The sequence below is a fragment of the Cyrtonyx montezumae genome, unplaced genomic scaffold, assembly GCF_038088225.1.
Source record: "Cyrtonyx montezumae isolate F1298 unplaced genomic scaffold, pur_monq_1.0 scaffold_4, whole genome shotgun sequence".
Taxonomy (NCBI): domain Eukaryota; kingdom Metazoa; phylum Chordata; class Aves; order Galliformes; family Odontophoridae; genus Cyrtonyx; species Cyrtonyx montezumae.
In genome coordinates this window covers 29,159,666-29,182,889 of record NW_027072045.1, presented here as the reverse complement: position 1 = coordinate 29,182,889, position 23,224 = coordinate 29,159,666, and the positions used below count along the sequence as shown (strand labels likewise).

Here is a 23,224-nt window from a genome sequence, read left to right as displayed (position 1 = left end):
TTTATAGTTTTAAAATTGTGGGAGACTGCCCCATGACCAAACCCTAATCTGGGGAAGTAAAAATAAAAGGGAGAAAGAAAGAGAAAGAGCTGAAACATTTGGAGCTGAGTGCACTGTCCCTGTTTGCTATGTAAAGTATGCCTCATTTCTTTGATCTTGAGTAATAATAATTCTAGGGAGTTATACTGTTTTCATATGCTTCAAAGCTGTGTCAAAGTTTTGCTGCTTAAGGGTACTTCTTTATTCTATTGGCTCTTGGGTACTGAGATGACAGGTCCTCTGTACTAGGTGCAGGCTTTTTCAAGTCATAGCCTTCAGCAAAACATCAAATTACCAAATACAGGGTAACATACTTCTACACAAATGCCTTTCCTGTAGATATATTATACCATATATATTAAATACTTTAGTGTTACACGGTACATTTTATGTGCAATAGAAAGTGATGGTTTGAGGTAGCCTTAGGGGTACTTTTTTTCCACAAGCAGAAAAAGCTAGTGTATACCGTATCAAGTATGGTTTTTACAGGACTTTCTGCCCGAAGGCCTTTGTAAATAAGTAATGATCAACAGATTGGCTGTGGGTTTTTGAAAAGCATGCCTGTGTCAGTTTGCATGATGGGGGAAGATTTTCAAAGTGGAGCCTGCTTTCATTGCCTGCTGAAGAGGGACTGAGGGAGAGTAGTCGTCCTGAGCCTGAGCTGTCTGCTCAGTAGCACATCAGAATTGCTAAATATGGGTCGAGCAGCAAGCGGAGAACTTGCTAGGTTTCCGGATCCAGACATTGCTTTTTTTTCTGTCTTGCTGCTAATTTTATTCACCAACCATGTCTTGCTACCCTCAGCCTTCCCCCAGACCCAGTGGTCTCCTTGCCTTACCCTTTATCTACGTTGGCTTAACTTTGTTTCGAGGTGTTAAATAAGAGAAAAGTGACTGAATCTGAAGAAAACAGTTTAGCATTGTGTACAATGTCCAGGCACTATTCAACTATCTGATAGACACAAGTGGACTGTATTATCTGCAGTTTTGTATACTTGCACATTTCCTAAGTGACAATTACTTGCTTTCCTGCCCGGAAATATTGCACATATCAGCTAAAAGTACACAATAAATGAATCAGCTAAAGCTCTTTCATATCTACAACTAATATTTACCTTTGCTAAATATCTTTCCTAAATTTACATTAAAATCTCATTTTCAAAGCCAGCTTCACCCCTACCCTCCCACAGAAGCAGCTGACAGTCTGTTTCCTCAGCTGTGGTCTTGGGTCTATAAGGGACCTGGAGAACAAGAAAACTAATAGAGCTTATAGTATGTGGAAATTTAAATTGTAATCAGGGCTGCAACTACAGAATCAGTTTCTGAGCAGTTAAGATAATAATTTAAGATTTTAGATTTCCATAGTAGCTGAAGCAAATCAGGGAAGAAGGTGTAATGTCATGAGTCACAACTTTTGAACTCCTGCTATCGTTTGAGGACAGAATCCATATCATAGGTATTCCCTGGGACAAAGAAATCTACCTATTTAGACCTGGTCAGAGGGTGGGTGCCTTTGTGATTCAGTCACACATAAATAGAAGTCTCTATTATCAAACCTGGTGTCGATAGGTGAAATGAAGACATCTTTTCAATGTCATCTTTTGATGCTGTTTTCTCTAGATGTCAGTTAAGTTGCTAACTGAGAAAAACAAATGGTTGCTATACAGACATTCTCTGCATACATCACGTATAGTTTAGATTCGCATTTGGAAAGTCAGTGTTCTAACTGACTCTTGCATCACATCAAATGAGATCACACTGATGCAACACTGCAAGAATCCAGTGGTCAATCAGGAACAATAAATGCAAATGAACTAGAAAAATATTGAGCCAATCTGCACTGTCATGATTACTTTCTACCCCTTTTTTCCTCAGCAGAAGTCTGTTTCATTAAATACGTGAGAACATGGGTCTTCTTCAAATATAACTTTTAAACTTAATCAGTAAAAATAACATTTCTGTGAAGACATAAACACGAGGTCATCCTATTACAATAAGATGTAAAATTAAAATGAAAGCAGAAAGAAAATAAAGTTATTAAAAATAATCACACATCAAATTTCCTTATTCATGAGATAGAGAGGAAAGTGGAACCATTTGATGCTTCTGCTTCTGGGGTCAGGAATTGCAGTCACCTGTTCATCATCTGACAGTCACAGGTTTTGATTCATGTTATTGATAAATAGCCGTGTTAAACATGAGGAGGCTGTGTTGCCTGAGTATCAAGTAGCAAAGCTAGTTTAAAAAAAAAAAAAACAAAAAAAAAAGTGTCATTTTCAATTCTAGAGTGAGCAATAAAAATGTGAAAAGCCCTGGGTTTAAATCAAAAAAGCTCCTTAAAAGGATTGTTGCTGGGGCTCAAGTCCTCACTTAATGCTTTGGTGGCTGCTACTGCATGAGTGGAATACACTGAGTTGAAGGAAATGTCAGCCCAGCTGAATCAAACTACCTCTTAATGCAAGAACAAATAGTATATGACAGGGCCCAAGGGGCTTGAAGAGCAAACAAATAGTTTGTCCCTGTCCACTCTGAACGTAGTGGTGTAGTTGACATAGGCCTCTAGACAAGTAGCATACTCAGCAAAGGGTCATTATCATTAGTGTCCCTGATCGCGTAAGAATCAGGCATCAGAGGACACTGGGTTTCTAGTGCATTGCCAAATAGAATTTTGTAAGCCTGAGGATTTTCCTTAATCAAAGACCCAAAATAATTCTCAACCAAACCATAAAACTGGTTCAGAGTTCAGGTAAGTAACACAGAAAAAGTGATATTTTTGTATATATTTATGGAAATCTAATGATTATTTATCTGAAGTTGAGGAGGAAGTCTGTCTGTTTTCCTAAAGTTGGCTATAATATTCTAAGTATGTGAATAATGGCTGTGCACATTCATCTCCTCATCTGCCTACCCAGTGCCATAAACTCCCATGTATACACACTTTGCTAGTGTCACTCAGTCCCTGACACTGTAGTGCTACTCTTCCACTTGATGTTGTTAGCTTACCACAGGAATTGAAAACAGTGATAAGAGGTCAAGATGGAGAACATTTCTCAAACAGAACTGATAAAATGGGTTTAATCTGATCATTTTCTGACCCAGGTAAGGTTTGAAGAGGTAAAACTCTCTGATTAGCCATAATATCAGTTTATATCTATGACCTCCAGCTTTGGAAATTTTCATACTATGCTCTAAATTTATATCCATTGTTAAGGCTTTACTAAGGCTAATTTTATTCAGTGATAACATTAAATGATAACAAAACTTTGACACAGCAGGTATAAATAGCCCAGTTCACCTCTTGGTTATGTGTAACGAGTTCACTGCTACCAGTACAAACATCAGGAATAGTTCAGTAGTCACTCTGTTGTCTTAGACCTGCTTTAACAAGTCTGTAGAATGAAAGTTTTGAATGGTAGGGAGTGGTATGTTAGCCCTCTGTTGCTGTCATCAGTAGTTGTTTTGTAAACAATGAGAATAAGATTTATTTTCAGAGAAATATGAAATCTTGTGCAAATGTTTTTGAGGTGAAATAGTAGTGTCAGGAAAGAAGAGAATTTTCCAGCAGAAAAATCAATGAGATATTTTATAAAATTTAAAATAGTTAATTATAAAATATAAAATAGAGTAAAAGGTGACCCACACAGATCAAGGCAACAGAAAGACAAAGCTCTTCAGCTTTATACCAGGTTTATGGAAAATAATGAAGTTTTATAATGTTGGTTTGCAACTGAGGTAGTTTTTATTATAAGGTATAACGGGTATGCTTCATTTAAGTAGGAAAAAAAATACTATGTCTTATGATGCCATTTAACTGTGAGTTTATATTTTACAAATGTAAAATTATTTTTTCAGGTAATTTCTCTCACCACTCAATGATTATTACTTCTGCTGCTTGAGCAGATATAAATGGGAAACCTTAAAAACAGAAGACGTATTGGCTGTGTGTCTTGTCCCCTCCTTGTTGAGTTTCTTGCATAAAAATCTGAAATTTAACTATTTTGTTACTTCCTTACGTAAAGAAACTCATACTTCAGAAGCATGTCCTGAGGAATCAAGGTACTGTCATGAGCAAAATTCTTAAAGGAAGCACCTCTATATCAGCATCCTTGGTACTGTTGATAAATTAATGTGAACTCATCCGTAATTCTTCTGAGGATTAAAAAATGAGCAAACAAACAAAACAAACAAAAAACTTTGGTATTTGAGTAAAGGAAAGATGAATTGGGGAGGAAGGAGGATAGTTCCAGCCCAAAAGCTAGGACTGGGTACAATCCTTATATTAGATACATTCTTCTTTAGAGAATCTAGGAAAAGAAAAAAAGTAATGTTGACGTCAGTATTAGTACAGACTCTGAATATGACAATAAAAGCATTTAACAGGAAAACCCCCGGTTTTCTTTCTCTAGTTGCATGCAGTTTTCTTCTGTAAAGTGCCTTGCATCTGTGCGCTGAATCCTTACAAATTTCACTGCTGATTAACCTGTGAAAGTAAGGATCAGTAGGAGTGTCATTAGTATGATACACGTAGGCAACAAATTCTCATTACAAACTAATGCCTTTCACATGCACTGCAGAGGGTCACTGGTAATGGCTAATGGTAGCCGACAAATGTTGGGTGTATTAGTCACAAAACATTTGCTGAATTCCATCAGAATGTCGTGACAACCTTCTCAGCAAGTCTCAGTGAGCTGCAGGAGTCGGTGAAGTTTGCCTGTGACAAGCCATCACTCTATCTTGGTTGAGCTTTATAGCACCAGTCAAAGCAGTCAGAGAAGATTGAAGTGACAGAGGCCCACTGAGTAAATAGTGAAACATGCAGCACATCATGAAATATTCAGTCAGGGTGTAAAAGCTCTAAATGCTTTTTCAGTTATTAGCACCTGCATTGGCTGCATACATCTAACACTAACAGCATGTTAATTGCCACAATTTGTTAGGATAGTTATAGGAGGAATTTCAAAGGCATGAGACATTCTCTAGTGTGCTTTCAATCTTGCCTTCAGCAAACCATGCCCTTCCTTCTAAAGTCAAGTATGTGTGTGCAAACACACACCCACATACTCGCAAACACACACCCACAGTCACACACAAAATCAGGAAAACTCAAAAGTCCATGGCCCATATGTAAGGCGAGTTTCAAGGCCCTGAACCTCTAGTAGCAGACTGCTTACTATCTTATTGTGTGCAAAATCCAGGCATGGCTTATCCACATGAAAAGTATAATACTGCAGACCTTTACAAGAGCATGAAAAAGAGAGATTGTGTTGCTCTTGGGATGTTTTTGCCATTGATTTTATATAACTATAGAACAAAAAAGTCATTTTTTAAATTATGTGAAAAGACTACAAGTTTTCAAAAAACATCAGGGTTTGTACTAGTGCTATAGTCTTCTTGTTCCTAGTACCCAAAATACAGGAGAATTCCACTGGAGATCTGTGAGTGTATATTGCTCTCATGCACAATTGCACGTAAGTGATAGCTGAAGGGTTAAGACAAGGTGACAAAGAATATGCTTACAATTGTCAGTCTTCCCTATTCTGTCCTTTCCCTGTCATTACTCAGGAGTTCCAGACTCAGAAACTGCAAGTAGATAAGTTTGCACTAGTAATACTGCAAGGAGAGCAATATTCCTTAAAATGTAATGTTGACTTCCTTGTAGTAAGTTTGCTGGAGATGGGATTTATGGTTTTGCTGTTGCCTTCCAGGCAAGCTTTTTTGGGTTGCTACTGTAGCATGGCTTTTGCTATCTTTCTCAAGTTTAATTTATCATAATTGATGTAACATGCTCTTCAAAAATTTGATGAGGTTGTATTTTAATCTTCATTTAAGTCATACATGTGTAGTATGAGAACCAGAGAAGCTATATATATACTGGGATTATGGATGAGAGAAATTCAACTTTTGTTTCTGTTTTCCCATATGCTTATATTTTCTTAGCTGGAATGACAGAATGCTTTGCAAGCCAATTGCATGACATGAAAATCAACATTTATTTTTTCAAACCAATCATTGTGTGAACTTCTCAAGCTTTTTTCAAGCCATCATGGTATCCTAGTATCTCTGGAGAACATGACTGCAGCATGGTTGCAACAGTAATGCAATTCTTCCACAGCAACCAGCCAATGTAACTCAAGCAGAGTTTGACAGGGCCATCTACAAGGGTGAGGCAGAAAGACTCTAGAAACAGTTGGTCCCTGATTTGGCTGTAAGGACAACTGTAATGCTTTGTGTAACATGGATTTTAATGGGAAGAGGGTATCCAAACCCTTTAGGCAGATTTGACAGCACTGGCCTTTGTGTCTTAATTAATTTTGAGTATTTGCAAAACAGGTTTTCATCATGATATTTATAACAGTGTATATGTCCATAGTAGTAGTAGTGTGCTACTAATGTAATAATTCATAAAAAGAACAAGAGTTAAAACAAAAACAAACAACAAGTAAGTTAAAAAATCATTTTTGTTTTTAAATATTTTCTGTCTTTTGAAGAAAAAGTTTAACCTTAATAATGAACAATTTTCAATCTCTGAAGACATCTTCAGTGATTGCTTTACTGGGGAAAATTGTTGACTAAAAACATGAATCAAATTTAATAAGTACAATTATATATATATAAAAAAAAAAACAACCCAGAGATCCAGAAACATAAAGTGATGCTAGTCTTATCACAGTGTAATTCTCAGGCAATGTTTCCTTCTCTTACCACAAAAGTAGTACAATAGACTCTATTAGCTTACTTCCTTGTTGCATGTCCCTTCCTGCTTGCTGCTTTTAAGATTGTCACTTGCTGTACTCCAAGAAGTGAAAGAAAGGATCCAGACAGTGTATTATCTTGCAAATAAATACATATATATAAGAAATAATAAAAAAAAATTACCTAAAAACTTAAATAGCAACTTACATATGATTATTCTTACCTTTCACTCCTTCCATAGCACTAAAACCTAATGTAACAAGAAAACAAAACATTAGGTAAAATTCTAATTTATTTTTGTCACAAATCACTTTGAATATTCTCTTAATAGTATGCAAGGCCCTTATCCAAGAAGGAACTACAGTAGACTTAGAGCACTTGCACACTAAAACTTGTTTCAGACCTTAAGACAGCTGAGCATCATTTGATGTCAGATATCTGTTACCACCTTTCAGTTTGTATCCTTTCTGTGAAAAAGTGAGAATATTATTAAATACTCATTTCTGTTAAAGCTTCAGCTGATCTGACTAGTCTCAGTGCAGACAAGGCACACTGATTAGGAAATTAAAATGTGGCATTTTTTACAGATTGTTTTAACATAGTTTCACTGATGAAGGGAAAGATAAGAGGAAAATTTGGAATATTTGATCAGTGAACTTTGATTTTATTTCAGTACTGTTCTAGGAAAAGCTCATGGAGAATTGTCTTGTGATAGTGTGGGGAAAAAAATAGAAATCATCACACAATTGATGCTCTTGATCTGTTCTTCACCTTTTGACAAAGTCTCTAATTTGGAAACAGAGACAGACACAGAAAACATTCAATAATACATATGTATACACATATATATCTATATATAAAATAGCCAGGTCAGAGTTCAACTAAATGTCTGAATGTCAGTTCAGCCTTCCACCTTAGCACAGTTGCAGAGTTTACTGTATCACATGCAGGTATGACAAGCAAGGAACCGACTACAAACAGCATCACAGTTAGCTCTCAGACAAAACTACAATGGTTGTGACTCTCTCACTTGTGGGTATATGCATGCACTCTAGATATTTTTCTATAAATTAAAAGCAAGCAAACAAAACCTTCTGGTACAACTTTTGCATGAAAAAGTCACTCTGTCTCACAAAGAAGAAGGATCATACTTATAGAAAGCTTTTCAGTACTGAGCCCGGAGCAGGGTCTGAGACTCCATGTTGTCCCCCAGAGACTCCCCTGCTGCCATTGGGTGGATAGTGAAATACACTCAAATCTCTTTTTACATTCACTTTCTCTTTACTGAATGTAACAACAACAACAACAACAAAAACCTTTGAAAACAGTGATTCTTCTTTCCAGTCATCTCACTTATGCCGTGAAGCACATTGCTTTTTCTTAAAGCACGAAGAGAATCTGGTTTAACTGGAACAACATACTTATAGTTTCTCTTTGGAGCTGACTCTGAATTTCAGTGGATGTATGAGCAATAGCTATGAAATTTCACTAGTTATTCACCCAGAAGGAATTAGAGAATATGCCTTTCTTAAGCCATACAAGTTTAACTGTCATAAGCATGATAACTTATTGGACTGTATTCAGTGTAAATTAACCTATACCATGAAGAGCACTCGAAGTTTGCTGTAGAGGACAATGGAAAAGCAAGTGTCTTACTGCAATCTGCTGACTCAAATGCTTGAGAAGCAGGAAATTTGCCAGTTTTGCGAGTTCTTTAAAAAGTTGCAGAAAGGAAACTCCTTTAAAATTTGGCTGCTTGCCTCTGATTATTTAGCACATTTCTATACTGGAAATATTTATTCTTTGAAATGTAACAGTTCTTTAGAATTAGAATATTTCAAGCATTAACAACAGAAACCTTAGAAACTATATACTAGAACAGAAACCTTAGAACTATATACCGTATATATAGGAAACAGATATGTTCCTTGATTTGTTTCCAGAGTGCTTTTTTCCCTGTGCCTTACAAACAAGGTCCTCCATCTAATGCTACTGTATGATGAAGTCACCTAGGGGTCTTTGCTAGAATCAGAGAGTGTTGGAATCACTTGCTTCGTAGTCTAATGTCTGGTTCTTAGCGTATAAATAAAGGACACTGTCTTGTATGCATCTATGCATAAGTGTAGCTGTATTGCTGGAAAGCAAGTTCCTAAAAATATCTATTTTCTTCTTCTTTGAGAAGCCTTTTGCTTTCAAATCTCCTGAAAACCAGACAAAACAAAAACAAAAAAACTCACAACACTTAGAAGGTTATCACAGATAGAGTTGTCAGAGAAAAATGGACATTGTTGTTTGGTATTAAAATCATGTATTCCAGATGTGGGCATTTGTTAGTCAGTCTGCTCTAAAATGACATACTGCTGAATCTTTAAAGGGCTTCAGTTTGGGAAAGCAAAATATGATTGGGCAAATTGCTAAAATATTTAAAGTGCAGCCTGTTAAAGCTTTTACAGTGAAGAGCATCACGTCAGAAGTTGTATGTGGTAAAAGCAAGTAATTGGCTTTCCGTACTTATGCCAGTCAGTCAGCATGGGGCTGTGTTCCTATCCCTTCTACTTCATTGCAGATGCTAATAGCAACTCTGATATTTATTTCTGAGGGGTGGGACTGGAAAAAAAAAAACATGGACATGATGGTGTCAAAGCCCTGCTTAAAACTGAATGGTTATTGGTGTAGAAAGCATATAGAAAATATTTCAAACTACACTTCGAATTTAAACTGTAAACGTTTTTTTGCTTTTAGCTTTTGTTTTAAGGTGCCTACATAGGAACACGTTGAAGTGTAAATAGATTTCATTTTTTACTTTTTTCCCTCAGTACATAGCTCCTGGGATATCTTTCCATCCATAATTCATAATATTTTCCACTTATGTTGTCCTCAACTTGTTTTTCCCCAGGCATGACCCCTTGTTAATTCCTGGCAACGAACAGATTGATAATATGGATGCCAATGTGAAAAAATATGACTCTACAGGGATGTTTCATTGGTGTCCAGCCAAGGATATTGAAAAGGTCATTTTGGTAGGTATTGATGATAAGTTGTATTTGAAAAGAGGTTATTTGAACTGATAAAAATGATACTTAATCAATTAATTGATAAATTCTGTCATACTGAAATCAGAAACATAGTGAAACTATGAAATCGATAACCATTTCCATTAAGGAATTGTTGTTATATAAACCCATATTCCGGATGTAATACTAAAAAATGGTCCAAAATACACTGTGGTTTTTTTTCATACGTTGAAATTTGCATATTGAGTCTGAATCTTTAGAGAATTCATGCTGGAAATATTTAAATGTTTATATACCCCATTTATCTCCATAAACAAGGTAGTGATAATTCTAATACTGGCAAGCATTGTTTTGCACTATCTTTTATTTATTTATATGAATTTTGCTCTCTTAAAACTTCTCTCTCAATTTCCAACATGTCAAGAAGCCCAAATAGGCCAGAGTAAGTAGTGCTACTAATCTGCTTTCATAGCATGTTTCAGTGAGCCTAGTTTATGTTTGTTTTGTTTGTTTAACTGAGGAAGCCATCAAACTGACTCAAGTCATTAAAAATAATTAGAAGGCCTATCACAATCTATCTTGCTCAGTGAAGGTTTGTGCCACTCGTGTTCATGTGCTCATACCTAAGAGTAACAAGTAACTAACTCCAGATCTCATTCACAAAACTGATGATATTTGAAATGAACTCCCTGTTGGATCTTCACTTTGTCGCACTTTATAAATCTTTTCCTCAGCCTGTTCTCTTAGATTTTTCTGTACTGTGTCATGGTGCATCCAATGACAGTGACAGCACTGGTTTATTGTAACAATCAGGGGTAAAAAGCTTGTTTCCCTTTCTCCTCAGGGGTTTGTGTAGTAACCATGACATTGCTTGGAATTGCAGTATCAGTGTTTAGACAGTCAAGCAAGTCGATTCTGAATTTCAGAGACTGAGCTGTGGGACAGAGCTTAGCTGAACAATTTTAATTAGTTTACATTTATATGTATTCAGCAGGCAAGGGGAAGCAGCTCTGCTGCAATCTTTTGTAATAGCGATAAAAATCTGCCTTCATGTTCTGAACACATTGTAGCAGATGACTCAAAATGACCTTTACATGTTGTCCCACTCTGAAAGGTATTTATCTGAACATGTCGCTATGGAGTGCCTCATTTCTTATCTCTCAGTGATACTAGTTTTTCTCCCTACTAGCCTGTGAATCTCTGAGTCTGTCCAAGTCCTTTCTGTTTTGTGCATCATCACCACTGAAGACATTGCCAGCAAAATGCTTCCCTACACCTTCTCAAGATCACAGTCCACAACTTATGCCTACATTATGATCTGTGCAAATTTAACTTTATCCTTAGGTAAAGGATACACCCATACATACTATAATATTATTTTAAGTTTTCTCAGGTAGTCTAATAATTGGTGTTTGATGACACCTCAATCAGAAAATAGTTTTTTTTTTTCCAATATAAGTGATGGCTTTACAAGTTTCCAGCATTATCAGGTAGTAATAACTCATTTTTTGCCATACAAATATACTTAACTACCTACAGATTAATGATTATAGAGTGCCTTCTTTTAAATAATATTTTTAAAGACTTGCTGTCTGGCTTCTAAAATCTCAGTAGTTCAAACCCATGTGTAGATGCATGGGATGACTTACGTGTTCAACTCCAGCATTGAACTCAGTGTTCATTTTTTTTGAAGAGCCAAGACCACTGTTATGGTAGAAGTAGGCAGTCAGGTTAATTGCTAAAGAGAAACTGAAAGCTTGTGTTTTTTGTTGTTGTTGTTGTTTTAACTAATTAGAAGATTACTAATTGTTACATAATGAACAGTTCTACTTCATATTCCAGTCTGTATTGCACATCGTCATCCTTCCACAATTCAGAAATAGGATGTGCACCATGGATAAGTCGGGGGAAAAAATTGCAGTTCCCCAAGTATTGTTGGTTACCAAACTTCTTTACAATATGATATATGATATGAGTGGATCTGCAGTTACTTGATGGAATGTGGTAGTATTAAGATTGCCTCCAGAAATGAAGATTGTGGTTTCATAATGACTTCATTTAATCATTGTGGTTTTTTAATTGTCTATTCAACTGATACTACCACTGATGAGATTACTGAAAAAATGTAATTCTTGTTCCAGAGATGAGAAGGTAATTCTGAGCATTATTTAAACGTTTTCCATGAGTTGGTGTTTATTTTACTGTTATTTTTTCTTGTCTATCCAGCAATTCTTGAAGTATAATTGGCTTGAGAAGTTGCTATTAGTCATGATCTTGTACATGAGATGTTTCTTACTAAGTGGAGGTCTGTGAAATACAGTGGGTATTCATTGCAAAGCAGAGCCATGCAGAGTGTTGTTCATGGTAGCTGCTGTTTGTCCTAAAATGAGTATATTGACCCTATGAGAATAAGACACACAAGATTCATGTGATGCCATGGAGACCTACTAAGACCATTGAGCGCTCATACTTTCATTTTCAAGTTGATCCCAAAACAATCACTAATGTTTTGTAATACAGGACATGGTTTTGCATCTATTTCCTATAATCTATCTAATGGCTAAATTCTCCATAGTTCACATTTTGTTCTTAACTAAATACATAGTGCTTCTGTTGTAACCAGGTTTAATCCAATTGTGGAGCGACATATAAATATGAGTTTGGTCCAGTATGTCTTTCTGAATGCTGAAGGATTTGTTACCAAGAATGGAATTTTATCCTGCTGAGCATATTTAATAAAGGATAATTAAGTATAAAAATGAACAGCTATTATCAAAACGCTTCTTTGTGCATAAAAAATATTGATAGTTGTGTTTATCATGATTTAAAACTCAGTATATGTTTTAAGCTTCCCTTTGTTTCATTTCTCCCTTGTCGTTTTGTTTTTTAGACTCGAAGTGAAGCAGCAATGACAGTATTAAGTGGGCATGTAGTCGTTTGCATTTTTGGGGATGTTAAATCTGCTTTGATTGGATTAAGAAATCTAGTGATGCCGTTACGAGCCAGCAACTTTCACTACCATGAACTCAAGCACATTGTGTTTGTGGGTTCACTTGAATACCTGAGAAGGGAATGGGAGACACTGCATAACTTCCCCAAGGTTTCAATCTTGCCTGTAAGTCCAAAGTCATATTATTGATATTTGTGATTTAGGACACCAACTGGACAGATTCATATGGACTTTGATCATAGCCTTTTTCTACTTTTGTCTACTTATAGGCCTGAGGACTTAGCTTTTTCCTTTACTGTATCTATGAAAACAGAGCCCTGTGAGACCTTATTAGAAGATATTTGCTGCAGTGTTCAGTGCCTCATCATCCTCACTGGATGAATTTCAGCTGCCATCAAATGTATTGGCTGTGTGATATATCAGACTGCAGTGCACTGCATGTAGCCAGTTCTGATGTGATTTCCCTCATGAAATGACAGTCGTTATTTATAAAATTATAGTTGTATTTATACCCACAAAGCCTTTTAAAAATATTGTTACTGTACACTAGCTACATAATATGTGTATATTTTTTAAAAAATACTGTAGATTGGCTAACTTTATAGGAAAATTGTCATAGCATTTCAGTTCCTACCATACCCATTCTAAAATAGATATGAGGAAGCTGACAAAATTCTGACCCTACTGAAATCACTGAAAGGTTCCTATTGATCTAAGTACAATAGCCACTGAAATGAGAACTCAGTGGTCCTGTTTCTCCACTTCTCTACATCAGTGTCATTATCTTATGTGCACAAAAATGTAGAAACTCAAGCTCCAGTAAAAAACAATGAAGATCTCCACACTAGTGATCTGGTATGTTCATAACTGTAAATGACCCACAGAGATCCAGTCAGGAGGGAAATGATCCTCAGGTATAAATACAAAAGCAGTGTTCTATACTTGATAGAGTTAAGTGAGTTTGGGTGTTTTTCTCAGAGTGAAAAATTATGAATTTATCAGTTCCTAGTAACTAGCAACTGCATTTCAACAATTGAAAATAAATAAATAATGGATGTAATCTGAACTGCATAATCAGGAAAACAGAAGTAGTACAGAAAGACAGCCTTCGCTTTCTCATAAATTTAGGCTTTTTTTACTCTAAATACAGTTTTCTTGTCAGCCCTTGGCTTTTTTTTTTTTTTTTTTTTTCTGGAAATCGACCCAACAGATGTTGTCACAAGATTCTCCAATGCCATAAAAATGGTGTCAATATCAGATTTAGTCAGTTAATATCCTCCTCTTCCTGCCAATCCCTTTTAATTCCAGTCACTGCAAAGGCTAAAAAATAAGGAATCAGAATTAAATTAATAATACTATTAAAGCACAATAAAATCCAGCTGCTAGTTCCAAAACTATCTATTATGATACATTACTGTATTGTGTGTTTGTAAAGTTTTTATTCCAAATTCTGAAGAGACGTTAATGAAATGAATAACACCTTTACTTTTTCCAATCAGTTTGCACCCCATTTTAGAGAATTTTAAACAAATTTAAGGTTAGGCAGCTGAAATGATTAGTTAATGCTTATTTAAAAATACAGAACGTATAAAGGAGTTATTTAGTTGTGCAGTAATGAGGGATACTAAAGACCATGGAGATTTTAAGGCATTTATTTATGTATTTATTTACTCATTGATTCATTTATTTTTTCTATCCTATCTTGTTCTAAATGGTGATATTAAGTTAAAATTATCAGCATTATTCTGTCAGACGTCTACTACAGTTACTGAGACCATACTGATAGAAGTCGTATTAAATGGAGGCCACTCCAAAGCTTGCTCCAAATCTCTGGGGATGTGGTTGCAGCTGAATATATAAGCTTTGTTGTTGTTGTTGTTTGTTTGTTTTAAATGAACAAAAACCTTGGATATCTCATATAAAGTTTATACTGAAAGATATGCTTAAGCTGCTAAGTAAACTTTGTAAAAAGTAACAAAATGCCAATTTTAAATATCCTCAGGCAGACTTAGTTCTGTCCCTTCATATAAAATCATTAAGAGTAAGTCTTTAATGAATTACGTGATTACTTATTATTTTTCCCCACAGGAATCCTGCTTCTCTTGGTGCATAGTACAAACAAAAAAGAGCAGAATTAAGATGGCAGGAGTAGTCATATCTTAACTTCTGAGTGCTTTATAGTGAAATCATATCCTTTCAGTACATGCTATTTTCCACAAGGTGTTTGGCCTCAAATTATTGAAAGTAACTTGAAATAGTCAGGCTGTCATCTGAAACTAAGTGGCCATCACTGAAGAAGAATTGAGCCCTTTCTTTACTCTGCACATTTTGAAATCACTTTTGCATTGAGTATTCTCAGTGGAGTTTAGGAGATGTCCACCATGAGTGATCAGGAGCTGGGGAAGAGTAGAGTCCTGACTCTGTTTCGTGAAAATCATTGTGTTACAAAGGGACAGCTTAATCTCATCATCATTAGGCTCTTTGAGTGCCAAACCATGTGATCTGGTGCATCAGAATATCATTTCCATAGAAAATGCTGTTATTTTTCCTGGATCTTGCAGACCTTGTGAAATAGACACGATATGTTTTAACTAGAAGTATGGACTGTTGGATGTGAAGGCAACTGTTGTCATCAAACAAAACATAATTGGTTAATTGTCTCAGTTGTGATATCTATGAAACCCATGATCTACCACCATGTTTAATTTTAAATACTGCAGTCTCTAATTGAGAATTGTGGTAGCAGAGAATGGTGCATTAGTTGTACCCGTTGTTAGCCTTGTTGTTGTTGCAGTTTCATCACACAACCTTGAAGATCAATGTGTTTTCCTTCCAGAAGTACCCAAAACATGCACTGAAAAGGATTAAGATCTTTTTGTGTGTATTGCTCCATGTTGAGAAAACAGCTTTATCTTGATTACATTTCAGATAGGTAGGACACGTAATACTTTCCTGTTTAAACATTGTAACTTGGTAGTGGATAAAAGAACATTTAAAACACTCCTCTTGTTATATACAGAGAGCCAGCAATTGCCACATTATAGCAACTTAAATCAAGACAATTTCAAGTCACCGATGAGATGCAGAATGCTGGCATTATTCCTCTTTCTTGTTTGTTAGTAATAGCTTGACTGAGTATTGAGACTGAACCTAAAATGCTGCCATCAGCACCAACTACCCTTTAGATTAGCACACATCTCCTATTCCCTGGCACATAGTTAGACCAGCTTAATGTCAGAGCATAAAAAAGATACTTGTTAAATAATTTCCCAAAGCTCCTTCTCAATCTTTAATTTGTTTTTCTTTTTTTTCCTCTCCTGCAACCTCCCCCCAAATCTTTTTTTCTCTGTGCCGAAGGGTACGCCATTAAGTCGGGCTGATTTAAGGGCTGTCAACATCAACCTCTGCGACATGTGCGTTATCCTGTCAGCCAATCAGAATAATATTGATGATGCTTCGCTGCAGGACAAGGAATGCATCTTGGCGTCACTCAACATCAAATCTATGCAGTTTGATGACAGCATTGGGGTCTTGCAGGCTAATTCCCAAGGTAAGGACTGCCCTATAATACTTCTCTGCAGTGCCTACAGGGGACAGGACCTGGCAGGAAGAATATCCCTCACTCAGTAATTCAAAGAGTCCTACATCAGCTTGCTTGACAGTTAAACCTGCTGATTGGTATGATGGCTTTTAAAGGGGCAGTCACGTAGTTTCTCTGCTACACCACGGAGCACATCTTGCAGAGTAAAAATGAATGAACACGAAACTGTTTCTTGTTTTTTTGCATGTTTCTTTTTCTTTCTTTTCTTTTTCTTTGTTTTGTTTTAAAAAAAATTATAAAATCATTGCTCACTCACAATGCCCTGCTCTGTGGTTTTCTCATCAGGGCTATTGCTTTTATGTAGGCAAAGCTAATTTGTATGAAATTTGGAATACCTGCAGCCACTGTCTAACAAGATTTCATTTTTATGTGAAGCAAATTGCAGCCAAAGAGAAAAAAAGCTTAGTAACACAAGCCAAAAAGTAAAACAAAAAGAACAAGAACTTAAGATTAAGTGTCTTTTTACTTTGTGCCTTCTTGCTTAGAAAGCCACTTTGAATTAACTCAAAGCTGATTTCTTCCCATGCTTTGACATGTACTCATCCCATTTAAAGACTTTGAGCAAAATCCTTCAGTCTTTACTGAGAGTGTGGGACTGATTCCTTGGTCGCCAAAGGCTATTTTACACCAACTGAGCCTGTGCAAAGCAGCTGCAAAGCACTCATAAGCACCCTGGCAAAGACCATCAGTGTAAAAATAATCATCTTTCCATCCCTGAAGGATCTTGTAGCTTATGCAACTCAAGTCCTACCTTTAACAAATGTAGTAAGTGGTACAGTAAATATTCCCTCTGCATCCAGCCCTCCTTTAACTGTAGGTGTAGAAGAGGTAGTGCTTTGGTCTGCAGTTTCCCTGCGAGCATGACCTAGAGATAGTTTAACCTCAAGGAGTGTGAAAACTAAGCCTAAGGAAAGTAATTGCTCTCCACACTCTAATCAGGAATTAGAAATTATGAACCAGATATTAGAGACAAAGGTTTAACTTTTTACGCATGGAAAGAATGTGAATACAGAAGACTTCGTCAGAGTCGGGGAAAAAAGTGGTCGGGAGTGTGTTGGAATTTAATATTGGAATTGCACTGGGAAACTAGCAATTTGAAATTTTGAAAATCAGTTTAAATAGTTCTCTGGATAGCAGGTTGATTTTAAGAAGAAGAAGAATGTCTATTTTCCATTTTGTGATTGTTTGAAGTTTTAACTCCAAGGCCCACAAGCCAGGCAACCCCAAGTATTTTAGAATTCTACCCATGAAAAAATTATAAAAAGTCTGACATATGCCCATTATGATGACTTATGGTCATTATTAGATATTCACTGGAAAAAAAAGGAAGCACAGCCATTCATATTCTTTCCTTTACTGGGACTTTATATGGGATTTGATATTTTTTATCTCTAGACCAAAAATGTACTATCAGCTTGTTGGTTATTTTTTGGTGTGACTTATCCAGGGAAAATGTTTCCGTTCACATCAGCTTATACAAACTTAAGGATTGCCACACTAAGCTTTTCTAGTTCTGAATGCATCATTTTGAATGACATTCCTCTCCACTACCAGTCCTTGCAAGTGTTCTGTGCTGCTCGTTCACATGATGCCTATTATTGCCCATATGAACACTCAGAGTACAAAATCTGGGTATATGAAAGAATATCAGTTGACCATTGAGAGGATGTTGAAAAGAGAAGAAACAAAACAGTATATGTGAACAGCCGGAGAAATAAAGAGACCTATATAGCAATATTTTTGGTGAGGGATTTAACAAGGGAATTAGCCTTGCTATTCCAAGCAGAAGGTCAGTATAATGCTTTAGTCACTAAGCAGTGGAATCTCATAAGAACACCTTATATATAGTTCTCTGAAAAAGAAAAAAAGTGCCAATCGTTTAATCAATAGGTTATTGAATGCATGAGGATCATTCAAATTTTTACCTGTGACTATTTTATTTCAGTAACAGATGATGCCAATATAAGACGTGTGCCATAAAAAGCAGGATGCAGGTCTCTCAACCTTTTCTCATAAGGAAGGTGTTTCATGCCCTTTCTCATCTTTGTAGCTCTTCACTGGACTCTTTCAAGGCGATCCCTGTCTTTTTTCTACTGGGGAGCCCAGAACTGGACACTTGATAGGCAAAATTCTGTAACAATAAGGCCTCCAGTTCACAGCATTTTTTTTAACCCATAACTATGCTAAGTTAACTGATGAGAGGAAGTCTACTGAATTAATCTAGTTTATAGGAACAAAGGATTTTCTCATTAGTTGTTCAAAGTGAACTTTCTAATCATACATGAGGTATGACACAGAAACAAAGACTTAGTCGTTTTCCTCATGCCATTAAAATATTCTTGAGCCTTTGGACTGGGTTGCATCAGTTGTTCAGACCTGTAAATATTCTGACGACACTTTCATCTTCTAGTCTGTCTAACTTGAATCCTAACTGATCCTGTTAGTATTACCTCCTAACCATTGGGAGTGCACTGCCTTGACCTCCAGAAGAAAAGGGAAAAAATAGCTTAATTGTCCTCACAGTTCCAAGGCACTGAAAACAAATTCTGGAACAGAATTACTACAGACCCTCGAATAGACAGTGCAGATGAGACTGAAGTATCTAAGTTGTTAAGTCTTTATTCATCATCAGCAGTCCAGCTGATGACTACACAAAAGCAAAGTGCATTAGAAGGAAAAACCTACTAACTGTTGTGAAAGGATTTACTAGACTCCCTTACTTAAAATGTACTATGTTATTCTACTCAAAACGAGAAGGAGCTCCTTAAATTGGACTTGCATTGTTAAAATCCCTCATGCTGAAACTGTTCTAAGGACTTTTGAATGTTTCAAATTGACTGGGCAACTTTTGAGACTCACTAAAGGTTAGGGATGTAGAACCTGATGTCTAGAAAATGAGTTGGAAGATGTAGATTCCAAGGACAAAGACAAAGTATATCTCACTGAAGCTGCAGCAAACCCTGTCATTTTCCTTAAGAGATCTCAGCTTCTGAAATATAAAATATTGTAAAGTTGGGTCTCTGCCTACATCTTCACAGAATGACTCAGAAACTCAGTTAATCTTTTATTTGTGATAAGAGAAGTCCTCTTCTTATCTTTCTGAAGGTGTTCTTCCTAGAAAGGTTTATAAAAAGGAACATTTTTCTTGGCAGAAAGAAAAACCACCCTCAGATACTAGAGATTTGTTCTCATTGCTTGATCCTTCTTGTTTCTAATTCTGTTCCCTCAACTAGAAAATGAGATTATTTTTTATATATGTATTTTGGAGAGATGAGGGAAGAATGTTAGATCTATGGTAAACATTTGTGCCCCATTCCTCCAAAGCACCTGGCACGAAGGAGTCTGGGATGGGCTTTGCCTTGGCAGTATGTTGGGAAAGCCCCAGTAATTCTTCCCCATCCTTTTGACCTTTCCATCCGTTTTCAATCTTTTATTCTTCCAGTAAAACTTACTGAATATTCCCATCTATTTTTTCATGTTTCCTGTACTTAGAGTCTTAAATTGAGAGAATTTTACTTGTTCTTTTAATCACCAGATGAACACAAAATATTTTTCTTGAGTTATAACTAAAAACACTATTCGGCTTTCTTCCAAAAAAACAGGCAGTTATACTTAACTTTTGGAGATTTATAAATACTGTACGAGAGTAGCCTCTGAGTTGTAACTTCAGATACCCAACTCAATAATTTTCTTTTATCGGACAGTAATTTAGATCTTATTTTGAGTCAGTCCTATATAACAGGAACAGTATGTTTCATTTAAAACAAAAACCAACACTTTGCTACACAGATAAAAAAAATAAAAGATCTTATGGTTTCAAGCAGGTCTAAAGTACAGATAGGAAGGATTGTATAGTAATATTTTTTCAATGAGCATTACAAGACAACTCACAGTATAGAAGGGTATATGTATTTCAGCGTAGTAAGAAATGCCAACTGTTTTATGGATGAGTTCGATTTATGAGAATTTTCCCTAGGAAAACTACTTCAACAAAAGAGGTATTTTAAAGGCCTCCATTTACTGTTCTTGCAGTAGATCCTCCAACAAGGGAGAAGAAAGAGAAAAGGAAAAGAGGGGATCAACTCCTGGATAATACATCTCTGGCACATCATGGCAGTAGTCTTCTGAGGAAAATTCTATAAAATCAAATAAACATACATGGAATTTTAGGCACTAAATTTCAAGTGTAACAGACTATGCAAGTTAAAATAACTCTGTACAAGTCTGGTTTCTTTTTCTTATACGTTTCCTTAAAAATTACTTCTAGTTTCATAATCATTTTTTGTTGGAGGAGTCTTAAGCTGTGATTGAGAGAACAGGAAGAGATGTTGTCACTTATAAGCCACTGAGTTTCATTAGATTTATTTCTCAACTTGTTCGATTAATTCTCATGGTATTCCAACTTTTGGTGGACTTAGTCTACTAATCTGCTGCAAGAAAATTCTTATTAAAACAAATTTCAGATCTACATTCCATTGTATTTGCAGGTAGAAATTTCTTTCTTCTCAGTTAATTATTCGTGATTGTTTTATCTCTGAAATGTTTGCAAAAAGGAAGAATAGTATTAGCTGCCCTGGTCAGGACTCACCTGGATTACTGTGTCCAGATCTGGGCTCCCCAGTACAAAAAAGACAGGAATCTATTTGAAAGAGTCCAGTGGAGGGCTACAAAGATGAGAAAGGGCATGAAACAGCTCCCTTATGAGAAAAAGTTGAGAGACCTGGGTCTGTTCAGCCTTGAAAATAGAAGACTTGGAGGGGATCTGATCCACGTCTATAAATATAAACATAAAATATATATATTTAAATATATGTTATATATTTATTATTAAATATATAATATGTATATATTATATTAAATATATACTATAAGTAACTCAGCATTATGTTTCCTCAACATGCATGTAACTTCTTATTCTGCTGAACTAGATAGATCTGCTGATAGCTGTTATTTACGTTATTGTAGCACACTGAAGCTCTAGATTGAATTAAGAGCTTGTTGTCATAGGCTTGATATATACAAGAATAAAATATAGGCTTTGCCCTGGCAGGTTTACAATCTGATGCTTTTCTTGTTCATAACTTAAGTTATGTCCATAATGTTATACCAGTTAATAAATCTCTCTGACTTCAATGAAACTATCTACCTGTGTAAAGGTAGATTATGTCTAAGTCTTTGCAAGATTCGGATTGAAATAAAGAAAGGAGACTTTGTGAGAGACTGTTTTTTAACTTTGTTTTATGAATGTGGAAGATGTCTGTGTTAGGAATCATTCCCTTCTTTCAAACAGGACAATACCAGCCTTCCAATCTTCACAAGAAACTCTGAAAAGTTCCCACCTAGCACCATTTACATTTCTTGAATTTTCTTCATAGCTGGATGCAAACTTTAGCTGCTGGAGCTTAAACACATGGAGAACAGTTTCCTCTTTTTCTCAGTGTTATCCCAGGAAGAGAGAATGTGAGAAAATGTGTTATGAATTGGCACATATTTTTAGTCTTCCTTGTATTTGGGAAATAGTGCAAGGTCCTAGCCCAAATATCATCAAACTATCACAATTGCTTCTTGCTCCTCTGCTTTCAGGACACCTTCTACTTCAGCCAGAGAAAGATAAAACTGGACAAAAAGAGTTAGATAGCACAGTACATCAAGCATGTTATTTCTCACTTTTACTATAAACATATTTAACCATCCCATGTCTGTTATAAATCCATGGTGACTATTTTATTATTATTTGCTGTTCAACATCTTGAAAGCAAACCCCTTATTATGAAGGTGCACAATTTTGTGCATTTCTGGTGCTGAGGAATAAAAAAAAACTGCTCTTTTTATGAGCATTAATTATACACTAGGCAAGGAAGCAATTGCCTCTATGTTATGAAATATTAAATCAAAATGCTTCCTGTTCCCAGATGTCCCAGAGATAAATACAGCAGTATTTTGAAGCCCCACTTGGAGCTGTTTTGCCTGCAAATTTATAGTTTTGTCTCCATTTTCAGAAAACCCTGTTTTTATGTGAAGTATAGCACTCTTGATAGTTTTTAAGGAGCAAACTCCTTTGGAGTTGCCTATGTAGGCAACAACTCTTATGTAGATTGCACACAAGGGATCAGAAGTTGAAAGGCTCCTTTAAGATGACAAATGGGTTGAAAGTATTATTGTCTTTGATTGCAGGCCTTACATCATCTGTATGTAGGAATAAGAGAGCTATACTTTATCTTTAGCCATTTTATAAATATTTAAGTCCTTATAGTTGCCTAAAGATATTAAAGCATATTTTACAGTAGTTGGAATATAAATATTATATATAGCACAAGATACCAAAGTAGTTTAATGAATTCATAATTTTCTGTTCACTTTTATTGGAATGTGTTTTATGTTCCCAAACTTCCATTTAAAGAATAAGAGATCATTCTGCTCCCTGACGAGATATAAACCAATAGTGAATGTCATCAAGGTTGTTTTAAATTATGGTATAGGACTTCAATTAGCAGGAGGAAAGGGAACTTGGACATTTGAACATACTACTCCAATCTCTGTGTTTATCTGGAAAAAGTCCATTTTGGAAAAAACTTTGCTTTTTAAGTCTTTGAGAAACTTGCTTCTGTGTCTCTTTGTTTCCTAAATATTCTTATTTGCAGAAGGAGATACATGTCTAGATCTAATTAAGCAATATCTAGATTGCATAAATTTCTGACATTTCTGAAAATTTAAAGATTAGTTTCTAAAATAGCCAACATATATATTCAACATATAAAAAGCCTATATTTCAAGGCCTCTTGACAACAAAGTTATGTTAAGATGATCATTGTTAATCTTGCAAATTCTCATCGAATATATAAAAAAAATCTTAAATATTTCACAGTTTCACTAGTTCTCAGTAGGAGTTCGTTCTGGGTAATGCTTGCTAATTACCCTCTACTAAAGA

General features: G+C 35.7%; 1 protein-coding gene across 10 annotated transcripts in view; it reads left to right on the top strand.

The window, feature by feature from the left end:
* Positions 1 to 23,224, top strand: part of KCNMA1 (potassium calcium-activated channel subfamily M alpha 1) — a 422,031-nt gene that overhangs the window by 365,762 nt on the left and 33,045 nt on the right. For all 10 annotated transcript variants that reach the window (XM_065746496.1, XM_065746495.1, XM_065746491.1 and 7 more), the window contains 3 exons: positions 9,628 to 9,751; positions 12,636 to 12,860; positions 16,053 to 16,245. In XM_065746496.1, coding sequence (XP_065602568.1) covers positions 9,628 to 9,751; positions 12,636 to 12,860; positions 16,053 to 16,245 — 542 coding nt within the window. The remainder of the gene's footprint in view (positions 1 to 9,627; positions 9,752 to 12,635; positions 12,861 to 16,052; positions 16,246 to 23,224) is intronic.